The sequence below is a fragment of the Brienomyrus brachyistius genome, chromosome 11 (genome assembly GCF_023856365.1).
Source record: "Brienomyrus brachyistius isolate T26 chromosome 11, BBRACH_0.4, whole genome shotgun sequence".
Classification (NCBI taxonomy): Eukaryota; Metazoa; Chordata; class Actinopteri; order Osteoglossiformes; family Mormyridae; genus Brienomyrus; species Brienomyrus brachyistius.
Genome location: NC_064543.1, coordinates 20,401,761 through 20,414,928, shown reverse-complemented (window position 1 = coordinate 20,414,928; position 13,168 = coordinate 20,401,761). Strand labels below are relative to the sequence as shown.

General features: G+C 46.7%; 1 protein-coding gene across 1 annotated transcript in view; it reads left to right on the top strand.

Annotated features, from left to right (window-relative positions):
• Positions 1–10,080, top strand: part of LOC125751590 (neuritin-like protein) — a 16,304-nt gene extending 6,224 nt beyond the window's left edge. The window contains exons 2-3 of the mRNA XM_049030605.1: positions 7,449–7,587; positions 8,342–10,080. Coding sequence (XP_048886562.1) covers positions 7,449–7,587; positions 8,342–8,621 — 419 coding nt within the window. The 3' untranslated portion in view covers positions 8,622–10,080. The remainder of the gene's footprint in view (positions 1–7,448; positions 7,588–8,341) is intronic.
• The last annotated feature ends 3,088 nt before the right edge of the window (positions 10,081–13,168 follow it).

Here is a 13,168-nt window from a genome sequence, read left to right as displayed (position 1 = left end):
GGCCTTTGGCAGCGATGATGAAAAAGTTCGTAAACCTTGTATCGACATGATTCAGTGTAGCAGTTTGGTGACGACAATCCCATCCTGCTCTCACTTGCGTTATTTTCAGTTGGGGGGGGGGGGGGGGGTTCTCAGTTCAACATGAATTGATTAAAAAGTGCACATTCCTTCATTTACAGGCAGATACCAGTGGTTGCAATTTTAAGTTTGGGTTTTACTTGGCAAGAGAGGTTTGGGAAGATCTAGATGCGATAAGGGATTTTTAATAACACACTTGGCATTTAGAGAGAACCGGCTTATCAATCTCACAGGCTTGGGCACACATGCGCGCAGAGAGAGCCCTCCGTGCTGATCCTAGAAGCTTTTCCATCTTTCCAGACCTGATCATGGCACAGAATCAGGCAGCATAGATATGGAAGGACTAGACTGGTTTGCAAGGCCTGTCTTACTTGTATCTTATTTTCAGTACTGGAATGCTGACTGCATAGGCACAACGACTTGGAATATTCCCAGCGTGACATTTTAAACTCAGCATTTACTTTTTGCTGGGTCAAGGTATAAATTTCACTGTGGCTTATGTTGTGTTGTTTGGACTTATGACCTAGTCAGGGAGAGGAGTCCAGCTGGGTGCTGGGGATTTGGAGCGCTGTGTGTGCCTGGGTTTGTGTGTGTACCTGTGTGTGCCTTTGTATACGTGCAAGTGAGTGTGTGTGTCCTGCGTGTGTCTATGCCTGTCTGAGTGTATCTGTGTGTCTGTCTGTGCCTGTCTGGGTGTATCTGTGAGCCTGTCTGTACCTGTCTGTGTGCCTGTCGGTGCCTGTCTGGGTGTATCTGTGTGCCTGTATGTACCTCTCTGTGTGTCTGTTGGTGCCTGTCTGGGTGTATCTGTGTGCCTGTATGTACCTGTCTGTGTGTATCTGTGTGTCCTCTCTATGTGTGTCTGTGTGTATCTGTCCCTGTCAGCGTGTATCTGTATGTCTGCTTGTACCTGTCTGTATGTATCTGTGTGTCTGTTTGCTTGTGTATCAGTCTGTGTCTGTGTGTCTGTGCCTGTCTGCGTGTGTCTGTGTGCCTGTCTGTGTGTGTCTGTGTGCCTGTCTGCGTGTGTCTGTGTGCCTGTCTGTGTGTGTCTGTGTGCCTGTCTGTGTGTGTCTGTGTGCCTGTCTGCGTGTGCCTGTCTGCGTGTGTCTGTGTGCCTGTCTGCGTGTGTCTGTGTGCCTGTCTGTATGTGTCTGTGTGCCTGTCTGCGTGTGTCTGTGTGCCTGTCTGCGTGTGTGTCTGTGTGTCTGTGTGCCTGTCTGCGTGTGTCTGTGTGCCTGTCTGCGTGTGTCTGTGTGCCTGTCTGTATGTGTCTGTGTGCCTGTCTGCGTGTGTCTGTGTGGCCTGTCTGCGTGTGTCTGTCTGTATCTGTATCTGTATCTGAAATATCTGGCTTCCCCATCAGCTGCTGATTTAGCAGCAGCAGCTTTTCCCATCACAGGTCTGATCCACTGACTTGGGGTCAGCTAGCGTGGAGTGGTATAAATGACAGGTCACCTAAATTAACCGGCGGCTTTTTGCTGTGTACAGTCAGGGTGAGGTGGCAGCGACCACAGGACCACGCGGCCAAAGTGACGCTCAGAGCCTCAGAGAGTTTTCCTGCTTTTGCCCTGATTTGCGACATAACACTGTAGGAAGTATTAAAAAAAAATTCTCACTCTTTCTCTGTCAGCCTCCCACGAGCTTCCTTCTCTGCCCCCCTGGAGGGAGGTATTGGGTGTGATTGACACCTGGCTGAGGTAGCCTCAGTCACGGCTGATAAGGGGAGTTCAGCCCCCCCATCACCCCCCATCGCCTGCCCTGCACAGAGAACCCCCCCCCCCCCCCCCCGCACGTCAGTAGTGTGCAGTCTGGGGAGTGACCAATACAATTGCAGGTATCTTAGGTGGGTGATAATTTGAAATCCGCCACTGGGTGATTGGATCTCTGCTCTTCTGCCTGGCAATTTTTCCTTTCGTCACACACTTTCTGGGTCTCACACACACACACACACACACACACACACACACAAACACACACACACACACACACACATACACTTCATATAGTCTTATTATTGTGGAGATTCTCCATTAATTTCTATGGCCGAAACCCTAATCCCAAAAATGACAGCCTTAACCCCTACCCAGCCCTAATGGTAACCATAAGTTACCAAATATAATATAAGCCTTTTGGAATTTTTAGTTTTTTTGATTGCAGTCATATATTTTTATAAAATTGAATTTGTCCTTGTGGGGATTGAAAAAATAAAAAAGTTTTTATCACATTGTGGGGACATGTGGTAATGTGTATCTCTCTCACACACACACACACACACACACACTGTGTATCTCCGTGGGATTCGGGCCTCCATAGCCTCTCGCACGCCATGTTGATGCTGCTGTCAGTGGGCTCATTAACTCGGCATGCTTAACAACAGTTCGATTTAAAAGGTGTTGGCTACAGTTACCATGGTAACATCCCCAGACCCTCCAGTGGTCATTAGTTGGGCTTTGAGTTCACAGGTTGTTTGCTCTGCTCTGATGGTGCAGTTATTATTTATTGTTATTATTAAACATCGTAGCCGTGATGCCTGTTGGTAGTCAGAAGGGGGCGACCTGCCACATTCTGAGCTATGATGAAGAGTCACATACTGTTATATCTACTGATGAAATAATTAAGCTGTAAGTCATGCCTGTAGAAATTGCCTCCACATGCTGGTGTTTGTAGGCTTTACAGCTAATTTCTCTGATATTGGCCTGGCCGCAAACTGCACATGTGTCTGAGAACCTCTCCATACATCACAACATGTTGTACATGCTAGGATTCCCTGCTGTTGCTTAAATATATCGCTTTAATTACTTCAGGCAGTGCGATTTCTTTGTCCGATATATCTCGATCTGCAAAGAGGTATACTCAGTAATAGTTTACAGTCCTTCGGAAATCTGCACTTGGTGCGGTTGATGTGATTGACATGGTGTGATTTTTAATCTGGGCCCCCTCCAGACTAGATTGCTGTAAAGTTTCGGATAAAACCGTTGCACCGAATTTGGTGTTTCCGATAAACACTGTGTTGTTTTCCTCACAACATATCGAAGCCATTAGTCTTCAGCCAGTCCCAGGATGATCATTCTGTCACTATTTGCAGCCCCGTTACCTGGTCAGCATTTTGGGATGCGTTTTTTTTAATCAAGTGATGCCAAGACGATACTCGTTCCTGCCCCAAAGGCCAGTTAGCGACATGAAGAGTAGATCCAGGAGCAGGGGCCGTCATTAATCACACGGCGTGCTGCTGATTTCTCTGTGACCTCGCCTCCATTAAGCTGCGAAGATCAGGATTTATGTGGTGGGGGGGGGGGGGTTCACTACACAGAGCCCCCCGCTTGATTTATTCTCATGGGTCCGAGGAGAGATTCAGGCGGGCAGTAAGCGATTGATGCAAATCGATATGCTGGGACGCCACTCGCTTATAAAACGACTGTCGGCGCGTGGAAATGCTGAGTTATGTAACGGAGAGGCCCCAGACCCCCACCTGGGGGGGTTCAGTCAGGAGGCGTTTGCAGTGTCTAGGGGAAGGAGGCCCTCCTCGCCTGGCTAATGGAGGGAGAGTGGAGTGCTCCGTTAGGCTGGGGACGTGGCCCCCTCGTTATCACGCCAGGCCGGGAGCCGGCGATCTGTCTGAGAGACTGTCTCTTCTAGACCGTTGGTGGCGCAGAGCTTTTTTGGGAACGTCAGGAAAGCGCTGCTTCCCGCCTCGCCTCAGAATGGCAGCCATCATTGTGTGCTTTGATACTTTCTTACCCCGGAGAGAGCACACGTTTCCCCCAGCGTCAGTAGTCCTGTATGTACCATGTGACTTCTGCAGCCAATCAGAGGCCCTCTGATGCCTACTCCCTTCTGCCTTCCCCAGGGCTATTGATGCTGTGCGTCTACGTTTGTTTTTCAGTGTTCTCTGACGCTCCATCCTTACCAAGCCGCTGTACATGAATGCATTTTTTTTGGGGGGGGGGGGGGGTTGGGTCACATGATCACACACATCACATGATCACACTCATCACTATATTTAGAAAATCAATAAAGCCAACATTACACGGGAGCTCCTGTATGCAGCATTTGAGAAACACACACCTTCCCAAGAGAGTCTTGATGTCTCTAAATTGATTTTTGCCACAGCAGATGTTTACTTTTTGCATGTTTTTGCTGTGTACCTATTTCTGTGGTGTTTAGAGTTGGTGTCCCTGCTGGATTTCCTCACTCTGTTGTGTATCTTAGGAATCCGTCACCTTTTCCCCAGCCGCAGTCAGCGAGCTTCCGGAGTGAGGTCGTTTCACAGAAGCCTGGGATGAAAACAGCGGTGGTTAGATTACAGGACACAAGCTGACAGCCACAGTTTACCTTCTAGCTGCATGTGCGGGGAAAAAGTTAATAGAGATAAACGTTACATGATGAGGTCAAGTGTGTTTAGTAAAGCGGCACCGGCTGTTATGGTTTTCCAGAGTCCTGACTCTGAATGTGATTTCTGGGTCGGTGATGTAACGGAAAGGGCCGTCCCACTTTGCTCCATCATCAGAAACTCCAGCTGCCGACCAAATAAACAGCTTCAACTCCAGAATGAAGCTTTAGTTCCGGAATTTAGGTTCATGTCTAATTCAGGTGGGATTATTCCGCAAGAGTGTGTTTTTTTTCTCTCTTTTGAGCAAGAGAGCCAGCTAATGAAGAATGAAGAAGGGGTACAGCCATTGTTATGAAATGTTTCCAGGTGCATTATGGGATGGTGAGGCCTAACATACTTGTTAAGATGAAGTGGCAGTATTTCCCGTTTGCATAAGGTACATTGGAATTCTTTCATTTCTGCATTTCCCATCTTTCTCTTCTTCTTCTAAACACCTATATATGTGACAGCGAAGCTTAGGCTCTGAACTGTTTAGCCAGCATCTTTTTTTTTTGGGGGGGGGGGGGGGGGTTAAAGGCCTTGCTCAAAGGCCCAGTGGAGATATGGCTACTCTGCTGAGCATGAGATTTCAGCTGGCAACCTTCCGATCACAGGTACAGAAGCTTAACTTATTCAGCCACATGCCCCCCCCCCCCACAGATGGATGCCCTTAATGCTGTTGCTGCATGTTATGGACTGAGACATGCAGCTGTGCTGAGGAACATTCATATCCTGCTGTTTCTGAGTGTCTCACTCCATCTCCTGCTTCTTCTTGTCATCTTTTGCAGTCTCTCTCTTCACATAACCATTAATCGTTTTTGAATGAGTAATCCTCTAGTACTAGCATCACAAAAAAAATCTGTGTTTCTGCTGCTATGGACAGGGGAGCTGGAGAATCACCATGTTGAATGCACCCTGTGGATTAGCTGACCCTGTTGTGATGTTCACCTGCAGTTCTCTTGGTTCTGTTAGTTCTCCATGAGAGTGGATTACGTCTAGTCCAGTGTTTCCCAACCCAGTCCCCAGGGACCCACAGTCAGTCCATCTGGTAGGGCAGAAATGTGGGCTCACTGGCAGGGACATGGGAAGGAGCAAAAGCATGGACCGACTGAGGGCCCCAAAGGACCTGATTGGGAAATACTGGTCCAGTGAGCTATCTGGAGTCTCATTTTTGGGGAAGGCTGAGGAGGCTCCCCCTGGTTGAGGATGCAAACATAGCCTGAGAGAGCACTCTCCCTCTGCTGCTGTGTGGGCCTCTGCGTAGATCGTAGCGAGAGAGCATAGATCAAAAGTCTTCTGAATACAGAAAGAACAGTATTATGCTTCTGGAGTTCAGCTGGAAATTATTAGTATTTGACTGTATTTCATAGTGTTTAGTTAGTGTTTGTGTTTGGTTAGTGTGGAGTGAGGGTGGGGGGAGGGAGGAGAATGCAGAGTGAGAGTCGCTGTATACTAATGACATTCAGTCAAAATGAAATGGAACACGTAGGTGAGAACAATCTGTCGCTACCTTGTTCATTTTACACTATATTGCCAAAAGTATTCGGACACGCCTTCTAGTCAATGAATTCAGGTGTTCCAATCACTTCCACAGCCACAGGTATGTAAAATCAAGCACCTAGGCATGCAGACATTTGATAAAGAATGGGTCGCTCTCAGGAGCTCAGTGAATTCAAGCGTCTCGAATTCAACTGTCTGCAGAGTCAGTAGCTACAGACCTCTGAACTTCGTGTGGCCTTCAGATTAGCTCAAGACCAGTAGGTAGAGAACTTCATGGAAAGGGTTTTCATGGCCGAGCAGCTCCATCCAAACTTTAAATCGCAAAGTTCAATGCAAAGCGCCAGATGCAATGGTTTAAAGCAGGCCAACACTGGACTCCAGAGCAGTGGAGAGTGGAGACGTGTTCTGTAGAGTGATGAATCACGCTTCTCTCTCTGGCAATCTGATGGATGAATCTGGGTTTGGCGGTTGCCTGGAGAACGGTACTTGCCTGACTGCATTGTGCCAAGTGTAAAGTTTGGTGGAGGGGGGATTATGGTGTGCAGGTGTTTTTCAGGGGTTGGACTATGCTCCCAACTTTGTGGGAACAGTTTGAGGATGGTGCCTTCCTCATCCAACATGACTGTGCACTAGTGTACAAAGCAAGGTGCATAAAGACATGGATGAGTGAGTCTGGTGAGGAGGAACTTGACTGGCCTGTACAGAACCCTGACTGAAACCCAATAAAACACCTTTGAGATGAATTAGAACGGAGACTGTGAGCCAGGCCTTCTCCTCCAACATCAGTGCCTGACCTCACAAATGTTCTCCTGGAAGAAAAATTCCCATAAACACACTCCTAAACCTTGTGGACAGCCTTCCCAGGAGAGATGAAGCTGTTATAGCTGCAAAGGGTGGGCCAACTCCATATTAAAGCCTATGTATTAAGAATGGATCATTAAAGTTCATGAGTGTGTAAAGGCAGGTGTCCCAATACTTTTTGCAATATAGTGTCACACCATGCTCACATACAGAGAGCAAATAAACATATAGTGGCATGTGTGTGAGGCATTTTAATAAAGGAGATGACAGCTCTGTTAAAATGGATGTTGCTTTATTAACAGCCAATATTGATTTAATACTACATGCGGCACAGACACTCGCAGATACTCACGTATCCCACGGCAAACATTACACTGTTACACGGTACTATGAACAGGAATACTCAAATGCTTTGTTATTTATACTATTTAAAGTGCAGTGCAAAGCATGTTGGTAACTGCATACTGCATAATTAATTGGACCTGCCAACCAGTCCGGTGAATGCAGAGTAAGGGTGGGGGGGCATGTCCTGCAGCCTTTCTTTTGTAAAGGGCTTTGCCTTTTTTGTATATTCACATTATTCTCCTGAGAGCAGTTACAGCAGCACCGTGATCTGCATTCCTCGACGGGAAGCCCAGGCGGGGAGAGCCCCCCCCCCCGATAACGCCAATGTCTGTCTCCACCTCCTGCCTCGCAGTGCTGGCTCCCTTGGCCTCCACCAGGAAGTGTGGCTCCATCTACAAGGGCTTTGCCCAGTGCCTTCTTGCCCTGGGTGACAGCATGGCTGACAGTATGCAGAAGGACGAGGGCACGCAGGAGATCGACAGCGTCTGTAGGTGGGCATCGGGCCGGACAGTGCCAACCAGGGGTCAGACACGCATTGCTAGTGACTTGGACGTGGAAACCTGCTGCAGCGTTACCTCTATCCTTAATGATCTATGCTACACATATTTACATACACACAGACACACACACCACAGATTTTTGAATTCATATCTTTGTCGAGACCATCCCTTCATTTCTTTGGACAAACCTCTAATCCCAACATGACGACCTTAACCCCAACTCAGCCTGAACCTTAACCATAACTAACCAAACTAAATAAGAGACATAATTTTTGTTATTACAGTGACATATTTTCTAAAATTGAGTTTCCCTTTGTAGGGACCAAAAAAATGGTCCTCAGAACATCAAAATAACAGGTTTTTTTAATCATATTATAGGGACATTTGGTCCCCACAATGTAATACACACACACACACACACACACACACCTCCATAACCACACATAACCAATAACAGAAAATCTTGGATTGTATCTTCACATTGCTATAATAGGCTGCTTTGCATTTTTTGTTAACACCCAAAAACTTTTTCTTGAGAAATCATTCACAAATGACAGTCAAATATTTCAAGGAAAACTGTACTATAAAAATGTCTGGCTCCATAGAATAAATTGTATTAAAGCCATATAAGTCACCTTCATGTGAATCCCTGCAGTAAAATTATAATAACCAGCTGTCTATATACTATAAAAGAATGCCTATTACCCTCTGATGAGTTGTGAGCTGTCTCTGCTGCCCTCTGTAGGTCATGGGATGAATTCCACGTGTGTGCCAATGCCGCACTGGCTGGCTGCCCGGACGAGGCAGCGGCAGTCTGGGAGTCCCTGCGGCAGGAGTCCCGGAAGATGCAGTTCTCGGGAAACCTGTATGACATGTGCTCCACACGGGCCCAAACCCCGCCCAGCCATCTCAGCCCGCCAGACCAGGGCGAGACCAACCAAGAGTCACTGAAGGCCACCGCGTTCCCATTGGCTCCCTCCCACTTCCTGCTGCTATTTGTGGGTTTGCTACTGCACAGGATATAGCTGGCTGGAGCGCAGGGGGCGGGGCCAAGCGCCAGGTAGAGAATCGGGTTAACGGACAGACAGACATGCGCGGGTTCGCGTCTCACTCCCCGAAGATGAGCTCTCCCGTGGGTCTCCAAAGTCAGCTTGAGCCCCTTAGATCCTGATTCTTACTTGATCATACGTGTAATTGTCCTCTTCCTCTCCATCACATACAGACACGCACACTCACAAACACAGATACACGCTCATTTTGTCATCCCTGCTTTTTTTGCACTACCGATATTTATTTTGCAGCCAATTTTACCCAAAACAGTTGGGGCTCAGGGTCTTTCTCAGGATTCCTATAGTGCAGCTTCCCATTCTGCTGTTTGGGGACCCACTGACAGGCCATGTTTTTGCTCCCTAGCAAAAATGTGGATTGTCTGGCAAGGAGCTGGGAGGGAGCAAAAACATGGACCGACTGTGAGTCCCCAAGGAGCGGACTGGGAAACACTGCTGTAGTGATTTGGCCCCACTGGTTCTGGGATCTGAACCCACAATTTTCCAGACATGGGCACAGAGCCCTAACCTACTGGACTGCACATAACACAGACACATACACACTCAGGCACAAACTCAGACACACCTCCAGACCCCCCTGTACAGCACACTTTGCTTGACTGGCTGCAGAGGACATCATGCTCTTTGGTCAACTTTAGGTTTTAAAAGTTGTGGCAATAACACAGTTATCACTGTCAAATCTCTGAATTGAACTGCAATCAGTTTTATAAAAACTACATAAATGTGTGATATTTAAGCAGTTTGGACTGTAAATTATCTAAATTTGGCTTTGGTATTTGATTCTATGTACACCCTGACCCTTCTTATAGCAACATACCCTATATGGCCAAAAGTGTGTGGACACCACCCTGAATTACAGGAGCTGGTTAATTAAGCCACACCCATTGCTGACACAGCACACAGCCACACAATCTCCAGGAACAAATAATAGCCGCAGAATGTGTGGCTGCACAGGAGAGGTCAGTGACTTTCCACTTGGCACTATCATATGATGCCATCTTTCATCTTTTGGCAAGTAAGTTTGCCAAATTTCTGGCCTGTTAAAACTGTCCTGGTTATCGGCGAGGAAAGTGAGAGTGAAGCGCAGAGATCCGGGAGCGAGACGGACAAGCGGCTGTCCCCGTGCGTTTGGCCATATAGTGTGATGCAGGCAGCCTGGATGCTGTTACACCCTCAGCACGTAAAATGATATGCAACTTACTGACTTAATGAGTTTTTATGTTAATTATATTCACATTTCTATCTGCACATTTATGCCCAATATCACCAGCATTTCTGGTGCTCTCTTTGTGCTTAGATGATAAAACCTTTACCTCCTTCTTTGCCGGTTAATGTATTAAACCCTTCAGATATGTTTTCAGAGCGGTCACAAGATTCTTGTGATACATTTTGTCATTTTTAGTCAAATAAAAGGGACTTTAACTGAAAGTCAGTGTGTTTCCTGCATTGTCCCCTCTAGGTGTTTCTTAGGGCTGATACTCAGTCTCCCCACTGGGGGGAGCTGCAGCCTATCCAAGTCAGCATTGGTCACAAGGCTGGGGGACACCCCAATTGGGATGTCGGTCTGTTGCAGGGCACACGCCCATTCACATGCCATGGCCAATTTAGAGATGCCAGTTCACCCAGTCACATGGGAAGTAATCTGTTGCATTGTGGGAAAAAAAACATGCGTTATTCGGTCCCAGCAGGCACTGGACAGTCATCTTGGAACGTCTTTCCTCAGTGGAATGAAATCCAGCCCTGACTTCAATCTGTTTCAGCGACACCAGCATTCTCACTGCCAGACCCTCATCATTTCTTGCACAGACACATCCTGCCGATCTGGACGCATGGACACATTTTCCTTAGTGAAGGTTCTTCTTGTCTTCGGTTTTATGATGTATAGGTCACACACTGAGACGAAATTTCAGTTTTGTTGGTCACAGTGCAAGAAATAGTAATAAATAGAATATAAATATGTTAGACATCCATCCATCCATCGATCACCATAACTGCTTAATCCCAACTGGGGTCACAGTGGGGACTGGAGCCACAGAGTGTGTTACCCATTTAAATGTGATATATTGACACATCGGCATAAGACAGACAGGAAATTACAGTTAAAATGCAGTTTGAAAAATACTGTTTAAAAAATATGCAGCTCTGGAAAAAACTGAGACCACTTTATAATAAAAAAAAAATCTGCCTTTTTAAATCCTGGTTTAATCTTGGTTTAATCCTGGTTCTGATAACAGAAGGCTACACTGCGAGGCAGACTGCGTCCAGGCTCAAAGTTTCTAAGATGGCAGCACACAGGAACGAGAAGCAGGAGACACTGGCAAAAACCAGGCAGGCAGAGGGCAAAAGCGACACTCTAATGCCAGAGACGACCATTAACCTATCCGACAGTTTCTCATGAATCACAGGATGACATCAAGTGACCTTCAAAAGCAATGGGAAACATTAAGTGCAGGTGTGAAGTGCACTGCTAGGACAGTTCGTATCAGGCTCCTACAAACAGACCTGAAGTCCCATAAAACAAGGAAGAAGCCCTTCATCAATGAGAAACAGGGAGCAACCAGGCTGGAGTTTGCAAAAATGTATGTTTTACACAGGCGCATACCCATGAATTGAGAAATGAGTGAAACTGAAAATTTCACTATGGTCTCCTAACTCTTTCCAGAGCTGTAGTTGTGTAAATGGACATATGAAGGGAAGATTTTGTTTACAGTGCTGAGACGGAACAATTCAGTCAGAGATTCAGTCTGAGGCTGGGAGGGGCCAAACTGTTCCGTGATGAAGCTGAGGGTCTGATCCAGCCCCCCCACACGTGCCTCACACTTACAGTACTGCGGTGGGCACACAGCACAGATACCCATCTCCTGCCAGCCCACAGATTATAGCCCGGATCACGGCATGCTGAAGCAGCAGCTTTTCTGGCAAGTTCCCTGGAAGTCGTGACGGTGTTTACAGGCAGAAGCCTTGGCTTGTATTCCCAGCCACGGTGCCGTACGGCAGCTGACCGGAGATGCCAAGCTTCAGATGATCGGGCGCCGAGACAGACGGCCGATTGAAACATTGGCGACCTTTGACTTGAGATGAATTTCTGCACCTGAAGCATCGAGCTCCGAAGGTCTTAATGTGAGCGGCACCCAAAAGCAAGGAATGCAATGTGAACAGAGAAATCGATCAGGAGAGTCGGATTCATGTTAACAACAAAGTGTGCTGTCCTCTTTGTTCTTTTACAAAGGTGACCCTCCTTTGATTTTTTGGGCAGGGGGAGGGGCACTGAAAAGGATCGACAATGTGAGGAACCTCAATCAAAGTATTTGGGGAAAAAGGTTAGATTTTCATCACCTGATTCAAGGTGATATTTGGAAGGACTTTGGGGGAGGTAGACTAAATTTGTTAATTGTGGATAGAGGTGATTATTAAGGCTTCAGATTGTACGGTACAGACACCATTATTAATCTAAAATTGGGAATTTCAGAATGCAAACGTTTATTAACACCATAGCACCCTAGCGACCTTAAGGAGGCTACAGTGATGTCATTCATCTTTTCTACTGTGGTGGGAGCATCATGCAGACCGACGGTCTGGACGCTAAAGTTGTCGTGGGCCTACAGTCCTTTCCTGTCTCACCCACCATTGTATTCCTTCCAGAAGAATCCTCCGGCCATCTATGATGTTTACTCCCATAACTCACAGGCACGATTCCAGCACGATAAGCAGGTGATTGATCACCTTAGAAACTCTCAGTGTTCCTGTCAACCCTAAGAAGGTGTCCATTTATGAAAATGGGGCCCTGCGGGTATGAGCTCAGGTCACCCCTCCCCCCCGTCATGTTTGTTCTAATGGAAATCACAAGCAGAGGAAGAGGGGCCACTTTTATAATGGACTGAAAATGACATCTGAAGCCAGGTGGGCTGCGAAAAGCCTTTCCTTAAAAGACTGAGGGATTGACAGGAATGGAAAAGGAGAAGCGCATGCGTGCCTGTAAACACAAGCAGACGCTTGGCGTCTTTATCTGAAGACCCACAGTCACCTGCACCGAGAATCTGAAATCACGATGCGATTTCTTACAGTTAATTCTTTCTTCCCTCTTTCCTGGGAGGAAAACTAATTAAACTACAAATAATTATTGGGAGGATGTCAAAAGTCAATACTTAACTACATGACAGGCTACTGTTGCGTGTAAAATATTACTTGGTAATGCAATGCGCGGTAATCCCCAGGTCTGCCGATATAAACCCTGAATCACCAAGTTAATCAAATTAGTAAAGATGAACCCCAGTGTGTTATATATTTCCAGGGTAACACTCCAGCAGCAGTGTATGGTGAAGCACTGCAGTATATAATACATTTATGAAAAATTATATTCCAAGGACAGGCTGGTATTACATAGAAACTTGAATTTCTTCTCGGCTGGCCTGTGAGTCAGCATTTCTGCCTTTGAAGTAAAACCTGAGGTTATAATACACAAACAGCAATTTGTCCGTGTCGTGTTTGCAGGACTGAAAGAGAGC